The sequence below is a fragment of the Hippoglossus stenolepis genome, chromosome 15, assembly GCF_022539355.2.
Source record: "Hippoglossus stenolepis isolate QCI-W04-F060 chromosome 15, HSTE1.2, whole genome shotgun sequence".
In the NCBI taxonomy this organism is placed as follows: Eukaryota; Metazoa; Chordata; class Actinopteri; order Pleuronectiformes; family Pleuronectidae; genus Hippoglossus; species Hippoglossus stenolepis.
Genome location: NC_061497.1, coordinates 4,274,438 through 4,297,234, shown reverse-complemented (window position 1 = coordinate 4,297,234; position 22,797 = coordinate 4,274,438). Strand labels below are relative to the sequence as shown.

At 41.9% G+C, this 22,797-nt stretch overlaps 1 protein-coding gene across 1 annotated transcript in view; it reads left to right on the top strand.

Moving 5' to 3' along the window:
• uvrag (UV radiation resistance associated gene) overlaps nt 1-22,797 on the top strand; it is an 88,349-nt gene that overhangs the window by 15,544 nt on the left and 50,008 nt on the right. Inside the window, exons 7-11 of the mRNA XM_035177998.1 lie at nt 3,133-3,238; nt 8,641-8,767; nt 15,217-15,301; nt 20,560-20,647; nt 20,867-20,927. Coding sequence (XP_035033889.1) covers nt 3,133-3,238; nt 8,641-8,767; nt 15,217-15,301; nt 20,560-20,647; nt 20,867-20,927 — 467 coding nt within the window. The remainder of the gene's footprint in view (nt 1-3,132; nt 3,239-8,640; nt 8,768-15,216; nt 15,302-20,559; nt 20,648-20,866; nt 20,928-22,797) is intronic.

Sequence of the window (22,797 nt, the reverse complement as noted above, 5' to 3'; positions counted from 1 at the left end):
AGATGACACATCTGCATTCGCTGAATCCTGCTCTGTGCTGATTGCAAAAGTGCCGACTCTGGAGAACAAAACAACATCTTAGCTATGGCAAATATTTATTTTAAGAAAATCAGAAAAGGTAAATGAACATAAAACAAGAAACCGCCGTTGGAGTGGCTCCCGAGTTTACAGCTTTTTCGTCCAGGACCTTTTTTTCCTTTCGGTTATTTACTTGATTGTGAATCTAAAAGACCTTTAAGATTTTCTGATTATCCCGTACCTGATAGCCCCTATTCAAGATTTTCGACAAGGTGCCCTCTGTTTATCAAAATATCTGGAAGTTTGAAAAGCACAAGTTCCATCTGACACCCCTGCAGGATCTAGTGCCTCAGTCAAAGGAGGAAAATGTTATTGTTTTTCTGATGTTTATCGCCATCAGGGGTTGAGTGCACAGCCTCAGTCATAACTTCCTGCAAATCCCTTGTGGCTGAGTTGTTAAGTACCTCTCATTCCTTGAAAAAGGAAAGTTGTCATGGCTCGTGAGAAGGCGTTCTCTGGACAGTTGCCCAGCGATTCAACTGTGGGTGTACGGTGGGGGCCTCCCTCCTAACCCCTGCTGGGCCATAGGTTGAGATGGAGCTTGATGGGCAGGCGTTAGGCCAAGACTCTGGGAATGATAAGGGGGCAGACATGCGTGAAAAGGAGAGAGGAGATAACTATTCTCACCTGGGGGAAAAGGGCCATATCAGATTCTCCCACTGCAATCACCTAAACAGAGGAAGCTGTCAAAACAGATTTGCCCTGATGTTCTGAAGAACGATCTCCAAATGCTATCGCTGTCACCTCAGACAGATTAAAAATGTGGGCTGAAAACATGAAATGATTTTTCCTGTGGGACTCCTCCGCAAAGATTTATTTAAAGCGTCATGGAAACATTTTTCGGTTGGTTGCTAGAAAGAGGCAGTAATATCCACATATAATTGTGCGACTTTCATAACTAAAGAAAAGCCCCCTCGGATTTGTAAAATATAAGAGCCTCTTACACTAAACCCACTCAAGAGGCAATTTCGTCAAAGACTCAAAGCAGGCGCATATGTAAGGAAAACCCTACTCCTATCACCCCCATGACCCTAACCACAATGTCTTCTGTCTGTCTGCAATAATCCCCGTCTCCAGTTTCTGCTTGTGTCTTGAACTCAACTTATAGTAGTTCAGTCGTTGTGTCACAGACTTGTGAGTCAACACTGTTATCCATTAGTTGAAAGAAACAAAGCATTAAGACTCATCTTAATGCTTAATGAAGCTTTCTTATTTTGAGCTTTGCCTGTCTGGCTTGCAGATACCACTGTCTCGCTTTAAATCTGTTTGGTTCTTCTAGAAATGTAAAAGTTCATAACTTTACAAAGAAACCACTAATCTTTACAGGTGTTTTTAAATGGCATTAAGGCATCAGCACTCAACACTGTTGTCACATCTAAAGGTTCTGGAATGATCAGGCTGATGTGGTAACATGTTAAGAATGCAATGATGGAAGCGAGGGGGAGAAAGAAACACGCTGACCTGAGGAGCTAATCACATTTTTACTGGCAGTTAAACCACTGTGTTCATTGAGAAAGAAACTATGACTGCGCAATCCAACTTCCATGACATATGGTGGCCATTGAGACATTAAGCAAGAAGAGGAAGATCTAACCCCGTTCTGACAGCTTGACTGTTAATTGCTAGTTCCCCCTTTTTGTCTGTCCTCTGTAAGTCATTCCCGGCCTGTGGGATTGTTGTTTGTTGGTGAGCCGTTGGCGTCCCTTGGGTTGTGCTGAGGCGGGGCTGTCTCTGTGTGATGGAAGTCTTGTAAGCTAATGGAAGAAGTTTTTTGGAGGTCCAGATGTCTTAAGCAGAAGCAGTGATCGAAGCTTGGCCAAGGAGGACAGAGAAGTTCAGTGTGAGTTGTAATGCCACCCAGCTCTGGAAGATTCCCACCTGGTAAAATCATATGTAAACCTTACTACGTCATACATGTCCGGATATGTTTTTTCCTCATGGAACCATATCAAATCCATACATGTGTGTAGAATTTATTTTATACTTAATTCTAAACATTAAACCATGTTTAATTTAATTTCTCATTGTATATATGTCCTACTTTGAAAGAGCTGTGTAACTAATTGACCCTGAAACACTGTGTGTTTGTTATGGCTGCTACCTCCGCCACCCGAGGCTCTGTCTCTCTCCTAATTTTGAGGGTCTGTTTCACGATCTCTATTGCCATGGCAACTACCAATGGGGATTTGGCAGCTGTGTCTTCACAGCCATACCAGAGCTAAACAATGAACTGATGCTTACAGTAAGTGACCAGAGAGTGACCTACCCGAGTTACATGCAAGAAAAAAAACCTTCAAGCTGTGGACATCAGAGAAAGAGAAATCCTACTCAGGAGTTAACAGCCCCTGTGATTGATGGTTAAAATAATGCGCTGGCTTGGCCTTTATTTACCCATGTTCCCATTCCCAATCCTGTCAGCGACACAGCGTTTGGAAACTAGGCCTCCGCCTCTGTGACCTCAGTTAATTAGTTGAAGCTTTTTTGAGTTGTCTTCGCTCTCGGACAGCTTTCGATCTCATCTTGTGATTAGGTTGTCAAAAAATAATAGAAGTTAAGCTTTTGTTGTGATAGTTGTGTTTTGTGTTATTTACGGTGTGGTTTGTGGCATTTCATAATTTGATGTGTCTCGTCTAATTAACTTTAGGCTTTTACAAGCAGGAAATGTTTTCAATATTGTCCTTTTGGTTTTGTGCCAAAACTCGTCATAAACTTTGACACTTTTTGGAGACTCAGGGCCAGAACAAAGAAGACCGACCCCAGTAAATCAGAAAAAGATACAAAGAGGGATAACAAACACTATGCACAATGACTCCTCCACATGTGGACAGTCATAACCTGTTTGATGTCCCCCAAACTGTCACTTGAAACATCCAAGCTAAATGGAAATGAATGGCTGGTCTATCTATAACGCTGACGCTCAATTTCTATTCAGCCAGTAACTTTCGTGGCCTCTTGAAACGCTGTTACAACATGGGGTTTGTTCTTGTGGGCCAGTGTGTGGCGACAAACAATGATAATGATGGATAATGACTTTGTGCTCTCCTCCTCCTGCAGGCTTCACACAGCCCAGAGAGCCATCAAGCAGACCCAAGTGACGGTGCAGAAGATTGGGAAGGAGATCGAGGAGAAGCTGAGGACGACAGAGGCCTGCACAGAGCGGGTGAGCGCACACACCCATCAGTTGCAAATTTCAACTCATCAGCAACTTACCTTTAAGTCATCATCAATGTTTAGTCAGCGTATCTCCTTATCCTCGGTAGTAGGCTCTGTTGATTCATCAGCTTAAGTGATAGAGAAACGATATAAAGATGATATGGATTTCATGTATTTAAAAATATACAAAGATAAGGTGCAATTTGAGATCTGATGTTTTCAAGGAACATTCATTAACACCAGTGAGCAGTTATTGCTGTGATCAGCAATAACAGGCCTATAAGGCTTCTACACTAATAATAAGCATTAGCATGCTGTATTGTACTAAATGCTTAACAGGATTTAGGAAATTTTATCACTCAAATCCCCAGATGTAATTGTAATGTAAAGCAATGTGAGATGCAATTATACCCTTTGGGCAGCCATTGTATCTTTTTGTTTTGATGGCTCAACTGAAAAGTAGAGAAAGACCATCATCCCGTTGCCTCAATGATAACACTTACACCAAAATCCCCTGTTTGTGTTTCCACCTCTTGTCGTATCCTAGAATGTGATCCAAAGCAAAAGCAAGAAAGCATATTTAACATATTTGGAATTGGCAGCGACACAGCTGTGAAAACGGAGCACTGATCCCGGGTTTGACGTTGTGTTTATTGTAAACATTCACTTCAAAAGCGGCCCCTCTCTCCTCTGCTGTAAAAGCCCCGGGGCTGCGACACTTTGGTGTTTTCATCCTCCAGGTAGACTTGTCTTCCTGCTCACATAGGATTACAAACCTTAACATGCTGAAATTCCTTTTTGGCAGCTGGGATCTTTCTGTGTTCACATAGTCCATGAGGGTGTGTGTGTGTGTGTGTCATGTGTGGATGTCATGATACCAGAAATTCTGTATTTACTACTACTATTTGAATGATTTTCGAATAGTCAGTTTGTAGTTTAAATCATATAGTGTATATAAATATGCACAACACATCTCCATTTCCTTCCACTATCCAGAAATAAAGTCAAAATTATACCAGATACGAACGTGTCTGTGCAGGAGCGATGGAGGGATGCAGTCGTGAGGTCCGGCCGATACATGCACTCGACCAATCATCACTCAGTCTCGGCTGTCAATCACATCATTTCACCTAGATTTTATTGCAACAAATAACTTATTAAAACCAAACTTACAGATCAAGTCAACACCTGAATGTATAGTCCAATAAGAACTGCCGAAGAATTTCATCTGTCGTGTAATTTGACTTTTTAATTGGTCCATGTCCCTTCCAATAACATGGAGGAGGTGGGATTTATGACAAAAAGTCAGTCTTATATTATCATTACAGACGCAATGGTAATGATGGTCATCTACTAATGTTGAGCACCCAGCTCGCGTTATCAGCCTAAACAAGATAATGTTTGGCTTTGTGAATGTTCTGTGTGGAGTATTTCTAAAGTGGATGGTAGCTTAAACAATTCACAAACTTTAACAGTGAGATTTAGGATATGGACATGATGATGATGACATGATGCCTTCCAAATAAGTTTGAGGTGCCCCCTTCTTCTTTTCAAGTTTGAAGTCAGACTAAAATGCCTTTATGGTTGTTATTCTGGGATTGTCAGTCCTGGAGGAATAATATCTCAAGTACCTACAACATCTACAAGTCCTGTGCTACCTACAGTATGGAAGGAAAATGAGTACGTCAAGAATTCCAGATTTTAAGCATCGACTTATCGAAGTATCAGATCTCATGACATGCCAAGTTGTGTTGTTTGTGTTATTACACAGATACCAAATTTAAAGGTTTATAGTGCCTCTTTATACAGCTGTTGCAGCTGTTGCTCTCCATTTTGCTCTCCACTGGCTTTTAATATGGCTCAGTCTTTCAGTTCCTTTCCCCAGACTTCCCCCCACCTATTGACCCAGCTTCACTATAGCCTTCTTTAGTCTCCCCACAAAAACATTGAGGCTCCATTCTTTAGCCACAAAGGATCTCTTTCAAAAACTTGTCTCTGATATTTCCCCCTCAGTGAAATATTCATTAAAAGCCCTTTTCAGAGCTCACATCAGCCAATAAATCACATAATCCTCGTCCTCTACCTTTCTGTAAAAACCTGTGAACTACGAGTGAGTGGAGCATTGTGTGGCTCTTCTAAGGGTTTCCCTCATTGCCTTTTGGAGAGCTCTGTACGATCCTTCTGTGTCTGTCATAGTGAGCGTGGATCAAAGTAGGACAGAGTGGAGGCCACCAACCCTAGTGCATGGCCCTTTCACCCTCTCACCCACACTCTGCCATTAATCTACTGGGATATAACATGCTCCCCCTACGCCTGCTGCTTATTTACTCAGCTGACCGACTGCTGTTTGATGTTCAGTAGGAGTCAGACGGGCCCTGGTGGTGGTTTACAGTCTCACTCTCGCACACAGACTCGCATGGCTGTGACCCACTTGTCAACTATGCAGCCCAGTGAAAGTGTAGGCGGCTCATGGTTCGTGCCAAAGCCAGTGGTGGTTAACATGCAAGCATCAGGGTGTGACACATCGGAGAGATGGAGGCTCTATCAGTGTTCTCGCCGTGACTGATACCACGCTCTGTTTTTGCAACAAAACCCTCAGAAGTCTTCATGAAGAAGCATATCTGTGTCTTTCCTCAGATCCTGGCCACGATCACTATCAAATTGTGTGCGTGTGAGAGATGCAACAGTCCTTGCTTGGAGGCTACAGGATAAATAACAAGACCTTGTCTCTGTTTTCCTGTGTGCAAGTTTCCTCTCTCTCCCATCTCTCCGTTTTTCTCTTCCAACTGTTCCAGCTCATTCAGTTTGTAGTCATCATCCGCACTGTCCTTAAATGTCAGCTCTTAAATCTGCTTTTGCATGTTTTCATCGTATTGTTCCGTTAACCTCCAATCTCTCGTTCATCTACTGTGCACCACATTCACATCCATCAGTCCATGGATCCCTTGTGCTGTTCCTCATTAGATGGTTAGCAGGCTCCCCCTCAACCAAATAGAGACATGAAGCCTGATGAGGGGACATCCCATAGAGTTCGCAAGATGTTGACTAATGACCTGCACTATGTTGCTGCTGCTGGTCAGGGAGCATGTGGTGAGAGAGATGCCTGTTGAAAGTTGTGTTCCATGGAGATACAAACAGATACTCATCTGGAGTTGATGGACTTTTTTTGGCGGTTTCTCACCAGGGTCTGTGTTTTGAGTTTGTGTGTTTCCACACGTCTGCATGTGCCATGATGTTCTCATTTTATTTAGAGAATGGCGACTTGGTCTTTGGCAGCTACACCCTTTTCTACACAGTTGTGTACAAATGCTCATTAACAGCTGCCACAGAATCAAACCATTTCGCACTGCCTGCATATGTCCTGTTCTTTATATATTTGACTTCTCTGCTGCTACTTCACACTTAGTACATGTCACTGTCTGTAGCAGCTCAAAACGTCTTGTGTTGACAACTGCCTGATAAGATGGCTGCTCAGGTTGAAGTTGAGAAACTATGATATGATTACTGAGATCCCAAAACTCCATAGCTGGGTCCCAATTCGGGGACCGCATCATTCATAGGCTGCTGTTGAAAACCCATGGCTTAACACTGGTGCATCTTGGCCATCCCATTTCGAAGGCTTCCAGCCGAGAAATTCCTCCTTCCATTCCCAAACAACAGAGGATCCAATGGGTGGATCCTTCTCAGGCTAACAAATCCCAGGATTAATTGTGTGCTGGTGACAAAGCTAACGAGCTAGCATTGTGAGCCATCTATTTGCTGTAAGTACAGTGACTCAAAGTAGGTAACGATGCAACAGTAATGGTGGGACAATAATGGAAATCCTCTAAAAAAGACTGTAGGTTTGGTCTGTGTTTGGCCTTTGTTCACCAAAGTCTCAACTTAGCATGAAGAAGACCGGTGGAAACACTTACCATAGCCCGGTAAAAGGTCTCCTTACTTCAGCTTCCCCTTTAACACACAATTATAAGAACTGTTGGCTAGAAAGTAGCTCGGCATATCTGCCAAAATATCAAATTATTCCTTTCAGTAACATTCATTTTTACTGTGACCCTGGAAACCGTTTACTTTCAATGATGTGATAAGTCGAAATGTCTGCGGTGAAATTGGCTTTAAATGGTGAATGAGGGAACTGTCAGTCATACACAGCCTGTACACGCCCACTGTCCTGAGAGACGAGGTTGAATCAGGCAAAATTTGTTGAATCACCTGTTTGGGCAGACCTGGGGTTTTAATATATCCATGAGGTCGTGGCATCAGCAAAAAAAGAAGAAAAATGGAACAAACAAAAAGCATGTTAAGTTACCCATTTTATTAAAAGTAATGGGAAAAGAACATATTGCCACGTGGCAGAAACTGTATGTGACAGATTCTTGACAGAACATCCCAGCCCATCTTCATTAGTTGTAACCAGTAACCTATAATAAATGTCCATACAAGTGAACTGTAACTGTAAAAGCTGAATGTAATGCAGCTCAAATGAATGATGTTAATTACAGTGATTCAGTGGTGGGTGTAGGATTTTTCTAAATTGGGGACCACAAAGGGGCCAATTATATGTCCAACATCCATGAACAATTCCTGATTCAAAAAGGTGCACATAGAGGTCATTTCTTTTTTTACTGTATAATCCATTGTGTACTTCAAAATAGCTTAGAACATAAAAATTCACATTTATTCTTAGTATTGTTGGTAAGTGACTACTCACAGGACAGGGGCACTTCAGGGGCCAGTCAGATTTCAGCTGGGGCCACTGCCCCCCTGGCCCTGCCCCTGGATCCACCCCTGCAGTGATTTCCTTCTTGTTCTGACCTTACAGTATTTTAAAAAGCTAATTCCTTTTATTATTTAGCAAGTATTACAAAAAACATTATTTAGTAAAAGTTGTAAATATATTACATTATTAATAACAAGCAGTGTGAAATAAGTGGCTAAATGACAAATATTAACCAATATAAATGTGTGTGATGATGGTGTATACGTATCCTTTCACCATACATATACCATACCCTCCTGTAAGTCCAGGTTTGACACTCATCTCCTCACATGTTATTAGAACAGCTGCTCGCATGCTGACAGCCAGACCTCCACACCAAGTTAAACCTTTTCACCAGCAACACTGATCTCAGAGCTCAGCCAGATGTTTTCAATAGTTAAATGATTCTCCACCTTTGTTGTTATTAGTTGTTGATAGTGGATTCTAGATTAGTGATGGTGAATATTAGCTCAGGAGATAAGTATTAAATCAGTGGAACGTGGGATCAACCTGCAAAAACATGGCTTGTTTTCGAGGGAGCTAGTAGGACTTTTGGGGTCTTTATTAAAGGTAATAAACACCAAAATCACTGTGACCATATGCATCCTCTCTCCGTGTTTTCTCTACATATCTGTCTCGTCTTCTGTTTGCAGAAGAAAGAGCGGGAGTGCATGCAGCTGAGAATAGCTGTGCTGCGCAGCGAGCTGCAGCGACAGAGGAAGGCACTGGGCAGGGAGATAGACCTGCGACAGAAGGAGAGGGCACAGCTTCAGAAGAAAGGTAAAGCTGATGGAATCTCATACAACATGTACATGTGGACTCGTGTGCCCTTTAACACAACACTACATACCCTTTATTGTTGTAAGCCTTTTCCCAGTTTAATGGAAGGTAGGTCACAGACTGTTTTTGTTATGTTCATCTTCATGCAGCACAACCTCTAGTTTCTACTTTCTCTAGTTGTAGTTTTCAAGATGACCCAAATTAATGACAGTTGATAAGTATATTTGAAAAAGCACAGTCCAGTGAATGGTGATAAGTTCAAAAGTAAAACGATCTGTTTTTTCAACCCCACAAATATACTTTTACTGCCTTGAGGAGTGAACAGTGACCGTCTCTTCCAAATTGAAATAATGTCCAATGTCATCAGAAAAACAATGTGACTGCTGTATACACATAAAAGCACGTATTGCTCTATGTCGTCAGTGCAGGAAATCAGTGTTTAACCAGAGCTAACATGATTTCACTGCTGGTAATAAAAAATGAAAGGCACTGAACATTCTGCAACTCATTTTGTTGTCTCATGTGTTACTGCATAACTCATATCCAGTTTATGTAAGAACTGAAGGCTTAATACAATCTCACCAAAATCCCCAATCCATTCATGATTAACCACAAAAGGCTGTTTCAGCTACTCATTGTGAAGAGAATTAAGAATTTTCTTTTGACGTAGTTGGCAATCCAGGATAACCAGGATCTTTTTCATTTTTATTTAGAATAATACACTAAATTCCCTTGGTTATTACTTATTATAGTTAAATAAGTTATATTGAGTTGATTTACCTTATTCCTTTATTATAACCTCAGTAAAATTGCTCAGTAGTTCTTTCTACAGTTAAATCAACAACCCTCCCCCACCCAAAATGAATGTCTTCAGAAAACGTTTCCTTGACTTGTTGTTTTTCCATGTTATTGTGTGACCAGTTGTACAAAAGGCAAGTTACAGATAAGTTTATTACAAATGTAAAAGGTGCTCATCATGTGTTAAATTCAGTTTACAGGACATAAACGCTACCCTGTTAACTTCTACATGTGATTTTTGTTCAGGAAACTCCAATTTTAAACGGCTCGGTGAAGACTTCAGTGCTGCCTGACAGCAGCAGGTAGAACTATGTGTGCCTTGTATTACCTGCTCATTATGGAGTACACCAGAGTACAGTAGAGAGTGTTGTCACATACAGGAAACCTCAGTCACACTCCTGGTCAGAGGATTGCAGTCACTCAACACACACACACGCACACGCACACGCACACGCACTCACACACACACACGGCATATATGCACATACATACAAAAGAACAGTGTTTGTGCAGTGGTGTCATTTCGTCCACCCTGTGAAGTCTGAGAGCTGAGGAGAGTTTTATTAGTGCCTGTTACTGTTCATAGGGAAATAAAGGGCTTATGAAAAGGTAGTGTGATTGAACATTTGGCTGGCAAATATATGCGCAAATATAAATTCCTAACATACATGAAGGTGTATGTGGGAATGCTTTTTAACTTTAGTCACCTCTATTGTCAATTCAGGTCAATTCAGCTCTATTGGAGTTCATGTCGGAAAATGGCTCTACTGTACAGTTTGCCTGTTCTTGTACAGCTTTCCAAACTGCATTTTTTGCACTGACTAATATTTTGGTTCCTCCTGCCATCATCGGTGGTGTTTGTCTTAAAGCAGGCCAGATGCTCCCTCTAAGAACCTTTTGTCTGTAAGATCAGCTTGCTGTCTGGCCAAAGGGCAGGGCACCTCTCTGAGCCTCCAACCTGAGGTGGGGATTGTCAATGATTAAAATGAAGTCTGCACATGAATGCGGACGTTCACCCTCACCCAGAGACACAGCACTAAGAGGGTCGAAGGGAGAAATTTTCCTTTGTGGTGCATTTCTAAAAACTGGCTGTTAATCCTCGCTGCTTTACCTGTCACCACTCTGTCTACAGCCAAAACAAAAGACGCCGCTGCCCTCCGTCTCTGCAGCTCTTTCATGGCTTTTTTCCAGACTGGACAGGTGCTTATTAAGTAAGAGAAGAGAAAAAACAATCCTTCAGCTGGTTTCAAGAGGAAAATGGTATTTTAGGATAGATTGAAAAGTCGTAGCTGAATAGGCCTATGCTGAAATGTTGTTGGGGTTCTTCCCAGACTCATAACTCAGAATCCAAAAACCATATGCTGTGGAGCTTTGCTGTACTTTAACTTTTCCAATCAGCCTGCACATATTCATTTGTTTCCCAATCGGGTGGGAAAAAACACCCTGCATTAATTACAGTCAGGATACTCCTGAAGACAGGTGTTTAGAGTATTCTATACAGCAGCTGATTTTGTGTCTGATTATATTTACATTGGCACCACAACATGTTTGTTTCATCTGATCTCATCTTTCATTTTGGAGACACATGTGATTTTATCATTTGTGGCTTAAATTTCTTCCCAAACCTTTCCTTTCCCACATAAACGAGAAGATTTAACACAGATTGCTCAACAGGCAAACTAGTGGCTAAGGACCAATGATTTATATCCCCATTTACTGTCAATGTTGATTCAATTAGTGTTTAATTTGCAGAATTTTCACACATTCCAGTGCTGATGAGACACAGGTTTCTTTGGAAGTTTTATTGACAGTTTGTGTAAGAACAATGCTATGCAGTTCATCCCCAGAGGGCATCTCGCATGGACTTAATCTCCTATCCTGTTCTCGCTGTTTAGGAGGTCTTCTGTACCTGGCCGTGTGGTCTTCCCATCCTTCATGCAGTATTAGAGCTCATTAGCAAATAAATCTTATCAGCCTGTTATTCTCACAAAAGCAGCCTCCTCAAAATAAAAGGCCCTGGAAAGCCCAAACATTCAGTGGAGGTTCTGCAGGTGTGTGCAAGGACATGTGATTCACCAGATAAAGATCAGACAAACGTTGGCTGTCCACTTTTGGTAAAGTGATGTAGCAGGTCGCAGTGGATGCGTGCTGATGCCTATACATTGTTTGTCATATACATTTGCTGCGGTCTCTACCATCCTGGGCAGTGTTATCATACTAAGCCCTGAAAAACATCGGCGTTTGGTATCATCCCGATGACAGGTTTACGATGGGCTGGTCAACGCCCGCTGATTTACAGTAAGGACAGTGAAATCATAGCTGCAGTGTAGAAAACGGTTGTTTTTCTCCTCTTCAATCACACACATACTCACGCGAATTCCACAAATTGTCTCTCACACAAAGCATAACAGAGGACATGTGAGCATGACCACCTTTTCTTTTTAACATATACAGCTGTGAATTTGAAATAAAGTCAGTCCTTCCTGCCTCTAGAATAAATGGGTTTGGTTTTGGTGGAGGTCACACTCTTGTCACAATTTCCTCCATTCCAATTTTCCTTCTTCCAGCTTGAGCAGCGGACATAAATCAGGTCCGTTAGCAGCGTTTATTGTGCTTAACGGTAGTTATTCTCACGCTCTGTAACACAGCCAAGGCTGCCGAGCAATAAATGTCAGTGGTTGGGTTTCTCAAGTGTAAGGAACACAGTAGTGTGAAGGTAAGGTGTGTAGAGGTATTTGTCACCTCAGAGAAAAGGTCTCATATTGAAACTATCATCATTAGGGTTCCTTTAGCTGCAGCTTCACACGTCTACGTCCTTCAGCTGGCTGCCAACTTGATTCAGATACTCAGTTACTACAGTCTAACACTCTAATGCACATGAGGATGTCGGTTTACCTATTCCCTGTCCTTTGTGTTGACTCCCCTGACATTCTACTCTGTCTCTATCTCACAAAATCAAAACTTTTATTTTAGAAAGATAGATTACGACGATATGGCCAAAAATAATATCAAGATAAAAAATGTAATATCAGTCAATATTGATAATTTTCACAATTTAAAGACAGATTTTTGCTCCTGATTGAAAGTTGTGGTTTTAAGACAACTTTCATGTAAGACATCCATATACATTGAGCCTTTGTTATATTGGAATTGATGAAAATCATAATTATTAATGTTGGTTAATTTCCCAGCCCTAAAATAGATTTTTTTTTTCGCTGTATATTTAAACACAATGAAATTCCATTCAGCAGTAATCCCTATTTAGTACCTTTTTATTATATTGTAAGAAGAGTCTTGTTGGGAAAACTAGGCAAAGACACATTTCTACATATGCTCTGTACAGTTGTTCACATTCAATATGGCCTCCTAAGCATTTTCATAGTTACTGAATAGATCCTAAGGTTGTTTTATTGGTTGTGATTTTAATTTGACTTGATGGAATGCACTCTGCATCATACCCACCTTCATTTCATGTTACCCAATTGCTTTGGATGCTGCGTGAGTTAAATGTCACTGGATAACCTGACTTATCGCTCTTGAGCTTTTGCACTGTAAAAGCTGTAATGTCCTGTCAGCAGAGTGGTTGACGCAGCTGCATTTCTCTCTGAATCCCACACAGCCCACAGTCAGCTGTCGGGGGGGACCTGAAAGTAGAAAACTAGAATGATCTATAATGAGATTTAATACATTTGTCGCATTATAATGCCTCCCCCCATTTTGGATCCTGAGTCCATGTGTCATTTTTAATATTGAAGATGGTGTGTCAACACGGAAATCAACAGAATCCCTCGCTGCCTTGTTACATGCTGTTGTTATATCCTGTTCCATCTTTTCGTTATGCAAACTGGAAAAGGTTAGAGGGATTTCTGGAGAGAAAAAAAAAAGCATGGATAAAACAGATAGGACATAGCTGGGCAGTACATGAAAGCAAGCCTGCTGTAGAGGCCTGCGCAGTCGGTGTTAAAATAGGTTTTTATGTCATCGCTCACAGCAGAGGGTCTGTCTGATCTCTGTCTGACACTATCTGTCTTCTAAGTTAATCTGATGGAGATACATCTGAGTACCTCTATTTTCTCCTTCTCTCCATCTGCAGAACTCACCATCTCCTTTCATCCTGGCCATGCTAGTTAGAGCGGCCGGGATGTCAGGGGGGAAATATGTGATAAAAAGCAGGTGCCGTGATCCATCTGATCACACATGTGATTCGACAGTCTAATTGCTCAGGACACACTTTCCTGCCAGCTCCCTTCGGCCCACTCGACTGAGGGTGGCGCTCACTGTTGCTTGGAACTTAAATGGTCAAATATCCTCCCAAAAAGGCTGTAATGTGGAATTAAAACTGGAAAATGCAGGTGAACACAAGGAGAGATTTTAAAAGTAGAGCTGGATTTGCATTTGAAATAAAGTGGTACACCTGAGGAAATTAGTTAAGTTTGGAGCTCTAATTCATCTGTCTGCGGTACCTTGCAGCTTACACACAACTTTCAATACACATTTTCAGGCTTCATGATATTATAGAGCAGAGTTAATGTTTAAAACTATTTTAATCCTGTTAATGGAGACGAGATGACTTTTGGTTAAAATTTGTAAAAGGAAACACTGAAGAATCACAGAATATCATGTCGGTTACGATGCTTATTTTTTTTGCTTTCAACTCATTTTTTGGGGTTAAAATAATGTAAAAAGAAAAAGAAACCAGGAACTAATAGAATCATATTTGATGATGTAATTATACTTCGTTTTTTACCAACTTCCTCCTACTCTTCCTGGGGATCTGTATGCCCTTCAGTTTAAGTTCAGTGCATTTTAAAAGGAGGCACTTAAAAGCATCTTCATCATGATGTGACCGTGGAACTGTGGAGCAGCAGTGACTTGATCCCAAGGTCCTCCTACATGCCTGCACTCTTCCCCATGTCCCACAGAGTTTTTACACAATTTTTAAATAATCATCACAAGTTACATACTATCTTTCTATCTTCTAACTTCTAGCCAAACGCGGTTAATAAAAAGGCAATCACATTTTTCAGTTTATTCTACAGTGTTGGGGAAGATTGCAGGAGAGAAGACTTTGGTTTGATCATTCTCTCTACTTGATTCCTTATAATGTGGATCATATGCAATAACAGCTGCATTAAAAACTATTTCAAAGCTGAAAACTAAATTCTTATCATGTATTTTGTGCATTAAATAGTGAAAACTCTTAAATGTCTGATTTTGGTTTTATTTGCCCACCACCCCACGCTGTGTGATGCTGCATGAACATAGATTAGAGAAATGCTCTGTTAAAACCCTCAATTATAATTTGCTTCTTTATGGTTTCATGCTACACTGAGTTATTGTGTGCTTGCCAATACTGCGGTTACACAACTACCACAAGATGTATCATTGCTGTCCCTTATCTGCCTGATTTTATTTATTTGCCCGGCTCTGTATTTAGAGTCTGACAAATCCTGTAATTTGCATACATGTGTTGTTTATTTTTATGTGGTGTCAAAAGGAAATGGTTTTGGCCTTATCAAAGTTGTTTTATGCAGCTCAGGTTTTAACAGTGGATGGCTGCCAACAAAACCCAAGCCCACCTGGCTGTTTAGATGTAGTGGAAGAGAACACACACCTGATAATTTCCTCTTTTTTCTTTCTGTCTCTGTCAGAGGAAGCGTTCGGCGCTCAGCACGAGGGTCTGAAGGAGGAGAAAGAATCCCTAACTAAGCTGCAGAAAGAATGCACCGCCAAGAGGTATGTGTAAACCTGTAATTAGCTATTGCTTTATTTCTGCATCGAAAACACATTTTTTCAAATGCATTTATCCCGTTGCCGGGGGCCCACTGAATGATGTGACCCAGTGTGCTGCTCAATGGTATTGAATTGTGATGAGATTACATCCTGCACTCTGCCTCCCACCTTGCTCTTTCAAAACAAGGGGATGTTTTTGTGGCTGGCGCTGCCTATTTATATGTTCTCAGAGTTTGCACTTTGTGCTAAAACCCCTATCAGCCTGTGTTTTGTTTGGCCCGTGGGGAGATGTGTGCGGATGGTGCCGACTCTGGATACAGCTTTGTTTGTCAGGGGAGAACCTGGCAGCCCCAGAGAATACACCAGAGCCCCAGTGAGGCTCACAGGGCCCCACAGACCCCGCACACAGGACATTTATACAGAAAGTTGTACATCTGTCCGACATTCATTCCTAAGGAATATCAGTGTTTTTGGTTTCTCATAGAATTATCTATTTTTTTATTTGTTTTTATTTGTTTTACTATAGCAAGGGAAAAGGAATCAGTCAGATTATTGTATAAATTACTGTAGTAGACATTAATCGATGTGATTACTCTTTTTGAAAATCTAAAAGTACTTCACTTTGCCTTTCTGCACTCCATTTACACTTGTATCTGTGAAACTGTAATCTGCATACAGAGTTGTATCTAAATATGATTTTGAAATGATTTCATTACATTTACACCTGGTGTTAGTATGTGTCTCGCATTGAGATCTGATGAAGATCTGATCGCTGTGTCCAGCTCAGGTCACATCCTCCTCATTTGCGCAGGTCCACAAAAACATTAAAGGGGACATAGCATGCAAATTCCACTTTGTTAGTGCTTCTACAGGTTAATGTGGGTATCTGGCATGTCTACCAACCCAAAAACTCTGGGAAAAAAACACTTGCGTGTTTTGTTATGGTTCCTCTAAGTCAGAAACGTCATGCTTGAGCGACTCGATTGAGCTTCCTGGGTTTTGTGTCGTAACAAGGCACTGGAAGTCTCCCTACATGGTCTTGGCCCACCCCCCACCTCATCCCCCCGCCCCCCCACACTCGTTACGCCAGGTTTACACCGGACTCAGCGAGGCTGCGAGGCAGCGCAGCGCCGTTCCCAAGCACGCAGCCGCCTGGCTGTTCACACGGGACGAGCATTTCTCCGCTGGTCAGCCCGCGATTCACTCACATGTGGCATTTGTCTGGATCGTTGGGACTGGGAGGCTGCAGCAGCTGCTCGGACGCGACCGCTCGCTCTCCCATGCATGAGCTGGAATTTGTGTCAGCGCCACACAGCCAGCAGTGTGGAAGACTTCCGCAGTGTTCAGCACTACTGTAACAGTGGCACAAACACACAGAGCCCCACTCGTTACGCAGGGTACCGGACCTGGAGCGCCGCTGCAGGCAGCGCAGCACCGTTCTCAGCGCGCAGCCGCCTGGCTGTTCACGGGACGAGCATTTCTCCGCTGGTCAGCCCCATAGACTGTGTATATATAAGGTCAGCCCGCGATTCTGCTTTCTCCGCTTGTTGTTGTACCCGTTGAATGTCGGGGTTCGGGGGTAAATGATGGTCTACATAGCCCCCCACCCCTCTCTTTCTCTCTCTGTCTGTCTGCTTGTGTGCTTGTAGTGGATGGGCAGAGGGGGACATTTAATTATGTGATTGGGAAAATTAAAACTCCAGGACAACAGAAGGGGAATACAAAGTATGGGATGCATATTTGATAATTTATATCATATAAAATATGTAATTTATATCGTTTAAAATCATGGGGGGAGAGGGGGGAGGGGGGAGCTGGCTCATTAGCATTTAAAGGAACAGGCACTCAAAACAGGTCACTCTGTGGAGGGCTGTTTTATACAGGGTAAAAAGGGTGCTGTTTTAAATGATCCTTGTGGTATTTTGACCAAAGTATGTTACAGACATTTCATTAAGACCCCAAGGAACCATATCAACTTGTGGTAAAATGGGCATGCTATGTCCCCTTTAAACAACAACAAAAAGAAGAAGATACTAGCCGTTCATGACACTGTGTTATGGTGTTTGCTTGTGGTCTGTTGGTGGTGTCTTCACTCCTTTCTCAGGTGTCTTGAATAACGTGATGCGTCGGGAAAGGACTGATTCCTCTGTTGACTGACTAGTGGCTTCTAGCTGCCTATCTTGTTTGCACCCACGTACTTGTTTTATGTGGACTGACAACACAATTGCATTTACTCTTGTGTTCATTGTGGTCACAATACATCCCTGACCACCTCAGGAGGTGGTTTGGTTAAATCCCAATCCGTGCTCAGGGCATCTTGGGTGCATTTACAAATGTAATTTCATCTGGTCAAACTCTATCACACTGCACTCTGATCACACAAATCCCATGTTAATGCCAAGTTCAAATGGGGTATTTGTCTGGGAAGTGAGTAACCAAAATTGCCCTCAAATTGTTGTACACATTTTTAAATATAATTTTTGTATTTGTAGATCATGTTATACAGATTTGCGTCCAGTTTGAGTCTGATTTCTCTTCATATGTTTCTTATTTCTTTTCCCACTAATCATCACAACTTTCTCAAAATCCCACTAGTGTGCACCCCTGGTGCAAATAACACATTTTGTTGATTTTTGAAGCTGTAAAAATGTAAATACAATCCTAACAGGAAACCGAAAAATTTGCCTTTCGTGATAAATGGCCTATGCAAAAGTTTTGCTACCTTACTAAGTTAGTACTTTGAAGGGGCCCAATCCCTAAATACTAACATAGCTGTGTCTCACTTCAGAGGCCACCTTCTTCATGGGCTGGGTAGTCCGAAATGAGATGGTACAACTTCACTGCTGTCTAGCAGCAGAGCTCCAGTTAGACACGACAGAAAGTTTAGTTTTTTAACTGTGTGCCATCAGCTATTTGGTTCAGTTGAAGTGTGATGCTGAAGCATGAGATGTCTCATCGCTCGCCATTACATCCTTGAAAAATGGTTTATCACTTAAGTGCAATAAATCCTGGGCTAGTTTGAGCCCGAGAAATATCCACTGGTTGGAGCCTTCGTTTCTCGTGGGATAGAAGGATGCATTTGTCAGCAGCGTTTGGAGGAGCCTTCGAAATGGGCGTGCCACTGTCACGCAATCTGTCTTCAAAAGCAGCCTTTGAAGGATAGAGCCCCTTAATTGAGACATAGCTCATAGAAGATATTTGAAAGCAGCTCCACCTCAACCAACTATGATATTAAAATGCTGCTTCATGCATTATTAATAGATATGAATTTTCCCACAGAATGAGTTTGACAGTTGACTGTTGACAAATCGGGAAATGCACTTATTTACTTTTCGTCAGAGAGCAGGATTAGAATGTCTACACCACATTCATATCTTAAATATGAGGCTGTGGGCAGTCGGTTAGCTTAGCTGTGTCAAATGAGAACAAAATCAATTGTTTGGAACTTTTTCCAAAACTGTTGGATACGAGCAGTGTGTGTGTATTTGCTTACTTCTGGCAGGTAATATGTAAATTACCACAAAGTAGTTTGTTTATGACTGGCATACATTAAGAAGGGCAGTGGTGGGAAACTTTAGTTTGCGTGTTTTAGGCAAAGGGTTTGTAAAGGCCTCGCATCATTGTTTAGCCAATTGGAAGTGGCAAGTCCTGCTGGACAGATGTGTTATTTCAGGTCAAACTATCATTACACACCAATCTGTCTCCTCTCTTAGATACACAAAGCAGCCGCACACACGGAAAGGGTAATGATAAGAGACTGCTAACCACAGGCAAAGCCAAATAGGAAATTCATGTGAAAGGCGAGGAGCGTGAATGGGAGGATGCATCACATTCAATAACCATTTTTCCCCCAAAATCTCTTTTCATCTGCATTTAATGATAAGCTCTTACCCACAAGCGGTGGTGTAAGTGTTGGACAGGACACCCGAGGGAGAGAGCACACACAGACACACACACACACACACACACACACACACACACACACACACACACACACACACACACACACGCCATCCAAACAAAGTTACTCAGACATACGCAGTCACAGGAGCTTGTGTGTGTACTTTTTATTTATTGTTCAAATATTTAAAAGCTTATTTTAGCAACATCTACCTGTAAATAAATTTTAATAACATGGTATTATTGAAGACATAAGTTTAAATTCAGAAAGTTTTGAATCATGATGAATTTAATAGTTCAATTGATCTGTGCTAGGTGTCCTTTTTAATCTCGTATTCCATATACTGTACTTTTCCCATAGTCTCTAGCACAGCCACAGCTTTACTTTACATCCAGGTTGTCTCAGGGTTTTTACTGAAAGTATATTGCTGTCAGTCGTGCTGTCAACACACAGCTTTCCAAACAGCTACAGGTGGTAACTCACTTTACATCATTGTAATGCAGCAAATATAGTTTCTACATTACATTTTTTGAATACCATGGAATTTGGAGTATTAAAATATAGGAAACAAAACAATCCCTTTTTTTCAGACTATATTGGCTGATAGTTCACTACTTTTTTCGCCCATTGATGTGGCCACACATTGAACCATTACTACTTTGTAATTTATACATTTAATTTTCTTCCTCTTTCATACTTGACTGAATCATATGGTTGTGTGCCTCGTACAAAGAGAATATTTCACTACACTGAAAACACCATATACTCGTTCTCACTCTGTGTTACATAACTCAGGCCAAACCACAGCTGACACTGACAGCTACTGGGGCAAACACAGAGACTTTTCCACTTTCCATGGGTCATAATTGCTGAACATCTTCCAGCCTGTTTTGATAATGTGACAAGCTGGGGTTGATGGACCCAGCAAAGCTAATTGGGGCTGTCCTGTTATGGATATAGAATGGCCAGTAATTTGGCAGTTGTGTTATTTTACTTGGGTTTTTTTAACAGTCAAACTTAATATAACTCAGTGCTGACTCAGTTAGCACTCTTCCAAGCGTGGCCCAGACAGAAAGCAGACTGGCCTCAGATTGACATTGACCTGCTATCACATCACTACGCAGCCTACACACTGTCTCCCTGTTCATCGTATTTTCCGTTAGCAGTGGGTCCCGGTGGAGCAATAAGCAGCCTGGATGATTTCTACTGCTTATTTCCACTTTTTCCCGTCTCCTCCAGCTACACTTCTTCTCCGACAATCTCATTTCTGCACTTTCTCTAGTCTCTCCTTCGTCCACCGCTCTTTAACTGCAGCCTTTATCTCATAGTGTCGTCCTTGTGTCTGGTTTTGTCTCTCCAGGGAGCAGTTCCTCAAGTCCAACGCCCAGCTCACCTTCCGCTGTCGTCAGCTCCTCTCTGAGCTTTCCTACATCTACCCCATTGATTTGGTGAGTTGGGCCAGATTGCTCTTCTTGTAAACCTGCTGCTCTCATATACAACTAAAGTTTTTAAATGCTGACACCACTAGACAATGACTTAATGATTTAAAACAAGTGCAGGTGCCGGCACAGCTGGGGTTTTTTTTCCCATGCAGCTTTTCATCTTGTCTGGGTTTGTTTCTGCTGTCTGATCATCTTTAATATGAAACCTCTTATTTATATTCCCAGGCTAATCAGTCAGATTATGTCATCTGCGGAGTGAAGCTGCCAAACTCTGAAGACTTTCAAGGTAATTCATTACGTGCCTGCTTGTGTGTTTCAGGGTTACAGGAGGATAAGGTGTGATAAGGCGTGCAGAACAATTGTTATGTCTCAGCTTTAATGCTTATTGAGATGTTTGTCAAAGCAGAACATTTAAAATTTGAAGGCAGCTGATATCATAGATACAGTATCTATGATATCATTTTTGGCTTCTCAACATGGCAATTAGGGCATTATGTGCATGAATAACAAGTGTGTTATTTTAATGCATAAAAGACATAATGACATAATTGAATCATCACTCATGAGCCACTATTTATACCTGCCAGGAAAGATTGACAACCTTCTTCACTCTGGCTAGTTCAACCAAAAATCACAATTCACCCACACATGACGTGTTTACCCTCAATCAGAAATAGCTGAACACCAATTAAATTACTTTCCTACGGCAAAGACAGTATTAGAATGATAATTATGAGTCACACACATCTTGCTGGGTGTATTTTTGCTTCTTTAATTATTATGTTAAATGTCAGGGGTTTGGTGTCTGAAGGCTGGGTAGCTTGTGTGTGAACAGCCTTTCTGATCTCTTGCTTATTGCTGATGGAGCATGAGCACAGTCTTGTATGTGGTTCCCAACCCCCCAGTGAGATCCACAAAACCCTCATGTTTTCATATTAAAAACACAGCAGGACATAAAGTGTAGTCAGCGGGCAGGTACAGCCGCAAAGCTCTTATCATTTTTGGTGGTGCAGGTTAGAGAAGGGGTCACGCTGGATGTGTTGTGATAAATGGGAGTTGCTGTCACAGCGAGGGGAAACTTGATGACTTCATGACTTCTCGGTTTAACAGGGGGGCCTGACTGAATGGGTGGTGAATGGTTCGCCTTGGTCTGCAGCACTTGTCTGACACGGAGAACACACCGGTCACTGTCCATTCAACAGTCTCTCACTCCACTTCCTCACAGCTGGTGAGACCAAGTGGGCCTCTGAAGCTATAACTCAAAAGGGGCTGTCCCAGTCTCCTCCGCTCCCTGCTGTCACACTCCACCTGTTACAATTCCTTTAGGAGCACAGAAGTGCAGCAGTGACAGGAGTGACAGTCAGCCCTTTTGTGTTTGCACCACTTGTTCCCATGTTTCTTCTGCCTGCGAGCCCTGCACAGGTGGACACTAAGCAGGGAGTAAGCTACTGAGCATGTGCTGTGTCAGATAAAATTGGCTAACGGAGAGCATAATGCACTTACTGCAAACTAGCTTTTACAATACTCTTCAACCTGGTTAGGTGACTTGTCGCTGGAGAAATGCAATTCCAATTTATATTCACTCTCCAACCTCTGTGACCGTTATGACCAGACCACCCTGCGTGCTCAGCGTGTGACGGCTGCGTCGCTGATCTGCTGCTCCACGTGCACGCTTCACACAGAGAGCATGTCTGCTGTGGAGCTGCTACGTTAGGATTCTGGTATCATTACTGTATTTACTCGAATAAAAGTAGGGCCATGTACTCAACTAAATGCCAGGACTCTGGTATGAAGCCCTGAATCTTCCTGTCCTGCAAATATTTCACAATAAAAACCTTGTTAAAACTAATGGAAGAATTAAGTCAACAGGAACGCTAGAGTACTTTTACTTTGAAACAGGTACAGGAAGGGTTGCAAATATTTGTGCTTAGGACATATTCGACCGATGGACATTGACACTGCGGTGAAAGATCATTTTTACTGGCTATTTCGCTCTGGGTCTCGAAAATAGTCGAGACCCAGGCTCACACAGGCAGTGTGGGTGCTGATAACATGGGCACCAAAATGACAAGCAAGATGTTCCACGACGAACATTCGCCACACATGCATCTAGTGTGGCCCGGTTGTTATATATATCTTGCAAATGCCTGCACTAC